The 9,406-nt window shown below is 36.5% G+C and overlaps 1 protein-coding gene across 5 annotated transcripts in view; it reads left to right on the top strand.

Moving 5' to 3' along the window:
• NAB1 (NGFI-A binding protein 1) overlaps positions 1–9,406 on the top strand; it is a 39,182-nt gene that overhangs the window by 322 nt on the left and 29,454 nt on the right. For 2 of the 5 annotated variants that reach the window (XM_025039369.1, XM_025039371.1), the window contains exon 1: positions 200–499. The exons of 1 other annotated variant lie outside the window; for it this stretch is intronic. In XM_025039369.1, the coding sequence (XP_024895137.1) occupies positions 408–499 (92 nt within the window). In that variant the 5' untranslated portion in view covers positions 200–407. Of the gene's footprint in view, positions 1–199; positions 500–9,406 lie in introns of those variants that run through there. 2 more of the 5 variants (XM_015596679.1, XM_025039370.1) reach the window with 2 other exon arrangements.

The raw sequence follows: 9,406 nt of genomic DNA on the forward strand, positions 1-9,406 counted from the left end.
GCCGCCGCCGGAAGGAGAGGGCGGCATCGAGCTCCTGTGGGCGATTCCCGGAGAAATTCGGTGCAGCGAGAAAAGGGCGAGCAAGGCATTGAGCCTGACTTGGGCGGTTCTTCTCCGAGAAAGCCGGGGTCCGAGTTCCTTCTCCCCGGGCTCCGAGTTCCTTCCTTAAACTTAATGGAACAAGCGTGGAGCGATGGTTGGGTTGCGTGGTGGTGTGCGTGGTAGGTGCGCGCGCCTACTTTCGCCTGAGGCAGAATCTTTCTTTTGGTTTGTTTAGTTCATAAAAGTGTTGCACTTTACATTCTTAATTTTCATCCTGAGTATTCTCTCCCTGGAATGTAGTTGTTTTTTTTTAAAAGCGGAAGGAGAGTTTTGCTTGGAAGTGGCTTAACAAACTTGGCACCGAGATGCAGGGAAGCGACAGACTCATTTTGTGCTCGTTAAGGCCGAGCGTGGCATTTGCAAACACACGTGGGATATACAAGCCTTGGATGCAGAGGTGTGTGACCTTATTCATGGAGAAACATTTGCAGGTGCTATCAAATGTTTATGGTCTGCAACCTCAGACACTTCCACTAAGCCTGAGTGATGTAAGGTCTTGGGGAAAAGGATAATTAATTGAGTAGGGATATGCATTTATAGCTTCCGCAGACCAAGTTTTGCAGCAGGTGATCTGGAGGAATCTGACTTGCATAGATTTATCTCCATGAGATTTGGGAAGCATAGAAAATTTTCAGGTAGCTGTCAATTTAAAATTTCATCCGAAAGAATTAACCTGTCACTACCAGTTGGTTTGCCAGTGACGTGTCTGCAAACTTAAGGAGTGCAAAGATCAGAAGCTGAGAGGGAAATTCTCAGATCTTATTTAAAAATATTTTGGCAGTCTTAATAGGTAATATTAGATTGCATAGGAACAAGAACGGAATTTAAAATAGATTAGTCATGTAGGAAATGCTAGGCTGTTTTGTTAGAAAAGTATGCACGCAGTGAATTACCTTCTTGGATTTTACTTTTTTGAAAATTTCTTGCAAAACATACCAAATTATGACATGTCATAATTTATGTGTGGGTTTTAAGAAGTATTGGAAGAGAGGATGCATAGGATTTATTATCTATTTTGGGTGGAGGCTGATGTCTTCCTGAAGACTTATGAGAGCTGCTTCTAATCTAAGTACCAGTAAAAGTGATTCTTAGATTCAAGGGTATCCTTTTTTCCTCCATTTTCCAGTATTTAAGATATTTAAGTCCTTTTATTAAGTTTTAAAAATTATATTGTCCTTACAGGTATTAACATGCATATAAGGGTTCTCTTGAGAATTTGTAGATGTCTGGCAAGGTCAGCCTTCTTTATTCCTGATTGGGTATTAGATATTAGAAAATTAGGTCTTGAAAGAAAATCATTTCAAGGAACCATTGGAAGGTTTGTTGTTTTAATTTTATTATCTTTAGCATCTAGCACAAAAGTTAATATGCCATCTCGGTATTAGAAAGTTGTTTTCCTTTGCCCTGGTGGTTTCCTGCTGTATGTGAATGTATCAATAATATTGAGAATAATAAAAACATTGAGGCATTGTAGATTTTTATTTTATTTCATTCTGCCTGCTGATTAAAATGACAATTTTTAGGAGTACTATAGCTGATGTAAGGAAATTTAGTGAGCTTACATATTTGATAAATAATATGCTATATTTAATGCATATTTTTATTTCAGAATTATTAATTGAATACTCTCAGCTAAATTAATTTAAAATAGTCCTTTTTATGATTAGTAAAGAATATCATTACCCTATAGGAAAGTTAATAGATTTTCATTCTCCTTTAGAGAATCATTTAAAGCATTAGATATTTTCTTTTAATTCTGCGTTAAGATTGTATTGGTGTATTATCAAGGATTTGGGGGGAGTTTGCACTGTGGATGCTTTGAAGGAAGAAATTGTATATATTACAAAGTGGTGAAGACTTTTGAAGAATTTATTGCATTAACTTTAAATATTTAAAGCAAAAGATGTTTTGATGGAAACAAGTATGTCAGGATTTTGTCTGTTGACTTAGACTCTGTTTTAAGACGTGGGCCTCATCAATATCATTATTTTAAGTCTAGTTGTGTTCGTGTTATTCATGTGCATTATTGGAAAAGAAAGCTCGGTAAAATTTACCTTTAAACGTGAAGCTGTATTCTGGATACCACAGAACCATGATATATTTTGTTATTTGTGGAAATGACCATTTTATATTATGTTCTGAACGGTTTAAGATCTTGCTAATGTATAATCAACTTGTGTATGCATATTTTGTTGTGGAGTTTACTAAGTATATTAAGGAATAAATAATACCCACTCATGGATAAGGTTGGTAACCCCATTGCTTTGGATTTAGTTTTACCTGCTTTGTAAATTCTTTTTAGTAGACTAAGAACAGTACAGTATATTAAATATAAATTTCCTTTCTGATCTGATATGTTCAGTAACTAGTAGAATATGTTCTCTTAAACTTAATGGAACAAGTGGTATATTAGAGAAGTTGATGTTGGGAATAAATAGTAATCTTCATCTCAGAATTCTCATGGCTAAAACATATCATCAAGCTTTCAAATTATTGTCAGTTCTCAGTGAATTATATTTAGGGGACTGTGCAGTAATTAACAGTATGTTAATTTAATAACTTTTAAGGAGAAATTTCTGTAAAAGAAAATTTATACTGCATACATAGTACATGATCAGAGGGCAATTAATGTTTGTTGAATAAATTGCTGATTGAAGAATATCCAGCCATATTACATGAAATACTAGTATTTACCTGCTGGTATTATAGTTAATGTACAGTTATTGTTTAATTGCAAAATAAATCTTTTAATGTTTTCTAATTTTGATAAATTTAAACTTAGACTGTAAGAAATTTCCAGTTTATTCAGAATTCAATAAAGAATCAACAGATAATATTTTAAGTTTTCCAAATTACGATTAATTCATTAGAAACTAATGTTTAATTCATAGCTATGACAGTAATAAGATCCAAAAATATCTTTAAAAAGTATAACACAGGATGCTTACTAATAAATGTTCCTGGGTAAATCATTTGCTACTTGAAACATACACAGGAATTTAATGCCTAGGCCAACCCCACAATCTAAAGTAACCCATGATGTAACTGAATTACATTTAATTATTTAGTTTGAGTTCTAGGATTAGGACAAAAGTGAGAAGAATTTATTTCCTCGGCTTACGGTTCATCCTTCCCTAAGCCAAATTCTGTCTTTTCATAAACTTTTTCAGTTTCAACCTATACACATTACACCCTTCTTCTCAGCCTTCAAGCTGTACGGTTCCAAACTTGGTGGTACTTCATAAGTTTTTAAATGTAGTCTCTCTGCCCTCAGATTTCCTATTTCCTTCTTTGCCATTTCCCATCCCTATCTTTCGTTCCGTTAGTATTCATCAGATCTCATCTAGATATGAAGAGGAAAACAATCTGGTGGAACCAATTCACCTTTATCTGAAAATGACTCATGAACTAACTCTTCCCAAGTTTTTTTCACATTTCTTATGTCTGTAAGAGGTGGTTGTTAACATAGAAAATTTTAAATTAAAAATTTCTGGCCATATTAGTAGTAAGGAATTTAAGTTCTCTGCATAAATAAGTCAGATCTTACTGGGATTTTGCCCTTGTTTTCTCCCTGCTCCTGGGAGAGTCTCTCTTCTTTGGAATGCCACAGACTCCATAAAAGTGTATATACTCCCATTGTGTGCGTATGTGAGAGAGAGACAGAGAGAGAAGGAGGGAGGGAGGGGGAGAGAGAGGTCTAGATATGTATTTCCTGTGTCATGAAGAGGAGAATTTAAGAGTGGTGATTATGAATCCCTTTGAATATAACAGTCCTTTAGAAGATTGATATTTGTTATTTAGAGAAAACTTATACTGCATTTTAATTTATAGGAACCAAGAGGAAAAAGACTTCGGATTTCTCATGTCCAAAATTGACTTGGAGCTGGACTAACATAACACTAATCACTTGTAATTTCATATTTGGGAGAACATCCTTTAATCTCTTGGAAAAGTATCCATGTTATGAGATTCCATCATATAGCCTTATAAGAAAGAAGAAATAATGAGGATGAGAGAATGAAAAGGATTGTAGATAAAAAAGTAGGATGTGCTGTTATTAGATTGGTAATTGACTGGGACACAATTTATAGAGATGGCATACTTTTTGGAATATGAAAGGAGCCTGCCGACTAGATTCTGACTCAAACGTTTGGTTTCATATAATGCAGCCTTTATAGAAATGTTACACTACACTGAATACTGTGCTAGGAATAGAGGGGTTAAAAGGTGAATGAGACCTAATTCCTACCCTCAGAAAGCTTATAACCTAACGGTAAGCTGTCCTGCAGGGCCAGGTAAGGCTGCTTCTCTCTTTTGTGACTCCTCATGTATAACACTTAGCATGGCATTTATCACATGTATTTAAGTGTCTGTGTTTCATTGTCTCTTCCCTCTTAACTGATTCTCCATGAAGGACCATTTTCCCCATCTTATCCCTACGACTGGCTCAGTAAGTGGCATATTTGAATAAGAAAATAAAATGAGAGAGAACATATTGTGGAGTTCAGAGAAGAGAAGGGACACCCACAACTGTGGAGGTGTATGGGAAGGAGGATATCTGGCACGCGGTCAGGGAAGCAGTAGGCACATTTGAGGAATGCCCAGTATATCTTTTTGGTAGGAGCATAGGGGCATGTTAGGGACCAGAGAGAAGGCTGGAAAGGTAGATGTTGGTCTGGTATGAACATATAAGTAGTTTGGATTTCTTTCTCTATGCAGTGGGGAAATTTACACAGGTGAATAAAGAGCCACACCTGTACTTTAGGAAATTAAAGTTGGCATTGCAGTGAGGGATGTATTGAAGGTGAGGAAGTTGTTTTCAAAGTTGGGACAAGAAGTGATAAAAACTAGGATTAGGTGCTTTTGAGGCAGAGAAAGAAAAAGGGTTGTGATGTCGCATAAGGACATGTAGATGGGAGGAAGTGGAAAACACAGGATGAAATCTCTGCTTTTATTAATTCAGGAAACCAGAAGAGTACTGGTGCAACGAAAAGGAATAAGAGTAGGGAAGAATGGATTTGGGAATATGGAAGAAGGAAGGAAAATGAGATAAACATACTTGCTTTTGGAGTTATCAATTTTGAGATTTTATTAATCCCTGGGTGGTAGTCGAAATGCTGAAATATCAGAAAAAGTGATTTGGGCTAATGGTTTGCAAGCTTTTCCGGTATGAAGACCACTCTTTAAATTTAAAAAATTGCAATTATTCATTGATTACTTTTAGTGTTTGTAGATTGCAAATATATGTAATGGCAACTATTACTATGAATTTGATTACACTTTTGAATGAGTTTATGTTTTGTTAAATCACAAAGTGTTTACTTTCATTTGCAAAGCAGATGCGTGTGAGAGTCAACTTTTTTACTCCATAGCCAGTGTTTGGTGTGTATTTGGATTTGAGAACTCTTTGCAGTAACTCATGATCCCTGGCCCATGAACCAGGGGTCCAAGCTACAGATACCAATGTGGAGGTTAGTCTGCTAGAGGTGATAATTGAAGCCTGGGAGTGGATGAGATCATCGATGGAGACTAAAGAAAGACAGTAGAAAAGAGATCTAATATAAAACTTTGGAGAATTCTTGCCCTTAGCATATAGTAAAGGGTGGTAGGGAAGACCACATAGTATGGAATTACCAAAGTCTAGGTGAAGAGCATTTCAAAGAGTGATGTCAAGCTGCAAAGAGGTTAAAGAGAGGGACCAGTGATAAGTCAGTAGTCATTTGAGAGTTTGATAGTATTGTGGGGCCATAGATTGGCTGAAGCTTCTTGGAACAGTTTGAGGCAGGGTTGAAGGAATAGTTCTCTTCCCTAGTGACTTTCCATTAAAGGCCTCTGTCCTACTCTGAATCCCTACATCCCAGCTTGGAGGATGTCAGGAAAGTTTTATTTCCTGTAGCCATATTAAGTGCTTCCTTGGGGTTCAGGGACCATGCAGGAGTTGACAAGTAAAGTTTTCTGGATCAAACAAGCTCCTTATTTATTTCACTCAGCATAGTTTGAATCTGGCAGTTATAATACCCCATAAGGAGCCAAAGTGAGGTTTTTTTTTTTAAGGTTCTGGAACAAATCATTACCATTTAAAATAGAGCGATGAATAACAAACAAGAGCAAATGGCCTTAAACGAATCCATTGCTTTTTAATTCTTGCTCTTGAACTGACCAGGCTAAGGAACATTTAAGCTGATGCTGGTGGAGCTTTACTGTACACAGGCAGCAAGCCTTTGGTTTAGCTTTTGAATGTACAGCAAAAATGAATAACTGGTTTCTTTGAACTGTGGAATTCATAAAAAGGTCTGACTCAGCATGGGTTGTTCTAGCATATCTTGAAAAGGCTAGATAACAGTAGTTTTCAGCTGAGTAGATAAACTATACTACTAGCTACCTGTATATGGTGTAGTTAGTATCCTTTTATATTTCCTTCAGATTGGATAGATGTAGATGGAAGCTCTTTCTCTTGATTTATTTGACCTTCATTTGAAGCATGAATAGATATAGAATTTGTAAAAACAGAAAATCTCATAAAAATTTTCTTTTAAATTAAATCAAGTTCGTATGTGAAGTAGTGGGTGTTTAAATGATCATAACACACTTTTGTAGGAAATTGGAACATTCTTCTAAAGCAACAGCTTAGGGAGAAAACTTTCCCAGTAGGAGGTGTGGGCCTTTGGAAAGCCTCCTGGGACTCTAATAGTTCACCTATTTATCTTTCATCTGGTATCTTGACTTTGGAAATGTACACTTGGTCCTATCAGTCCTTACAGAGATATAATCACAACTACTTTTTTCTTACCAGTACATAAGGGCTTTCTCTTAGGAGCTAGGGGGAGTTTCTTTCTTTCTGGGTAAAGATGAGATAGGATAAAAGTTGAAAATTAATGTTTTCTAAAATCATTGCCTTATCTGAGAAGAAGAAAGCCTAAGTTTGGGTCTTTAGTTTAAGTTTTCTTTTATATTTGTTTAACATATATTTTTTTCTTATTGCTCATGAAAAGATTAAAAAACTATTCTAAATTTCCTCATGTAATCTTTCATAATTTGGGAGAGTACATATGATGAGATAATTGATGATACCATAAACCTTGCAGAGTTACAGTTCTTTTATGAAAAATTTTGTGCATGCATGTGCACATGTGCATGTGTGTGTGTGTGTGGACGTGTGTTTGTGTATTTTTATAAGCTCTTGAGTCAAAAAGCCTGTGGAACTGTTGCATTAGATATATGATGAGAAAGTACATTTCCTTCTAACAGATATACTTTATAAAAGCTTTTCTATTATGGTATAATGTGGTTCAATACAGACTTTAACTTGTTTGTAACTCCTGAGAGCGGTGTTTTTGTGGGTTAATGTCTAGCTAGATGATAGACTCTCTCCTGGAGTTTCTCCCCTAGAGTGGGAGGACTAGCAAATCATCCATCCCGTGGGTGATTTAGAAGATGCAAAAATGTTTTTGTCCAGAGGATTGACGTGGCATGAACGTGAAGGAAGACTTAAAGGACGTGGTTGATCACAGAACATACAGGAGTTTGTGTTACCCAGAGAGTATACTATACTAAATAGGGATCTTTTAGGGTAATTTGCCAAATTTGACAAATCATGGGAGTCTCCTGGGATGCAACTCAGGGACCTGGAAAATTATATTTTTCAGAAGCACACCAGGTGACTTCCTGAGTGTTTGTAGAAGCTACTGGGCCCCAATTCAGTCTTCTTTTTTCTTTTTTTAAATCTCTTGGAAAATCATCAGTTCACCTGGCAATGACTTTGTAAAATAAAAAGCCATAAAATTTGAGGGAGTCACTAGTTGATCAGAGTAGCTTGTGGATGACACAGGTTCCAAGAGGCGGGGCATCCCAGGAGTCAGTCCTTAGGGTAATAGGGAGATGTGTTCTCCTTGGATGGGATGACAGACTAGAATTTTGTGTAGCATTCTGTTTGCTGGCAAAAGTCCCAGATTTGGTGTCCTCCTGGCCTTTGGGGATGTTCCTGATATTCCTTTGCTTGCCTTATCTCCCAGTTAATGATTGCTCCATAGATTGCTCCATACTATTTTGACTTGAGAGTGCAACTTCCATTTTCCTCTGATGTATGTATTCTTTTGGCCTTCTGTAATTTTCTCCATAGAAGGCTGCAAGGTCCTTTTAATCCTAAACATGCATTGATTACAAGGTTGTTTCTCTTAAATGGAAGTTCTTGGCCAACTCCCCTTTGTATGTGGGAGGTCTCCAGGCAACTGTGAATAACTTTTAAAGGCTGCTAAGAGGTCAAGAAGCACTTTGTTGGATCTTGTTCTGTCTCTTTAAAGGCAGGCTTCTTTGTCTTGCTTGGGCTCTGAAAGTTATGTTTCTTTCATGGCTCGGTCTTAGCCTTGCTGCTGCTGCTGCTTTGGAAGGCTCTCTTACCCTCCCTGCTTTTATCCTGTACACACTTAGGCTTCAGTCCTGTGCCATGTTTAAGTGCCACGTGTTTGAAAGAGAATCCCATCATCCTGATTTTTCTGTATCCCCAGTGCCTGTTGCAGTTCTAGACTCTCACATATTTAATCCTATAATCATCTATTACTTGTCTCTTCCTGGAACTACAGAAAGTGTGTCAAAAATGGTAACTGTTTCCTCTCTTTCATCACTGACACCTAAATGATCACCAGGTCTTTTTATTTGTTTGAGACTTTTCTTTCTCTTTTTCTTGGTTCCTAATATAACAACTTCTATCTTGTCACCTCCATACTGAAAGCTCTCTTCCTCTGCCTGCCAGACCAGTCTTACTCATTTCTCTTTGTAAAATGGGAATAACTATACCTATCTTGCAGGGTTTTGATGAGGATTAGACATCACATAATTTAAAGTGTTTATCATGATGTCTGGTGCAAAATAAGTATTCAACAAATGGTAGCACAGTATACTTCCTACCTTATTCTGAATTTGATTATTCCTCACATCACCTCTTTGTCCACACCATGGAAGCAGCAAAGTGAATAGTCAAAATTAATATAGGTCCCTGTGAGCCTTAGTTTGAGTTCCTAGACTTTTGCTTAACTAGTTGTGAGGTCTCAGGCAAATTACTTACTATCTTTGAGCCTTTATATTTTTCTTTAAAATGGAAAAAATTATACTGACCATTAGGATTGTTAGGAGAACGAAATGAGATAACTTACATATAGAGAGAATACTTCCTTAACAGTCAGTTGCTATGCAAATACTTCTTCTTTTTGTTCTTCCCATACTGCATTTTTAAATCCCGATGTGTCTAACAAATATTAGGTTTAAGAAGTTTGGGACAAATGTAATGAGTATTTCCTCTTTTTTTTTT

Source organism: Pteropus alecto, unplaced genomic scaffold (assembly GCF_000325575.1).
Source record: "Pteropus alecto unplaced genomic scaffold, ASM32557v1 scaffold3, whole genome shotgun sequence".
Lineage (NCBI taxonomy): Eukaryota > Metazoa > Chordata > Mammalia > Chiroptera > Pteropodidae > Pteropus > Pteropus alecto.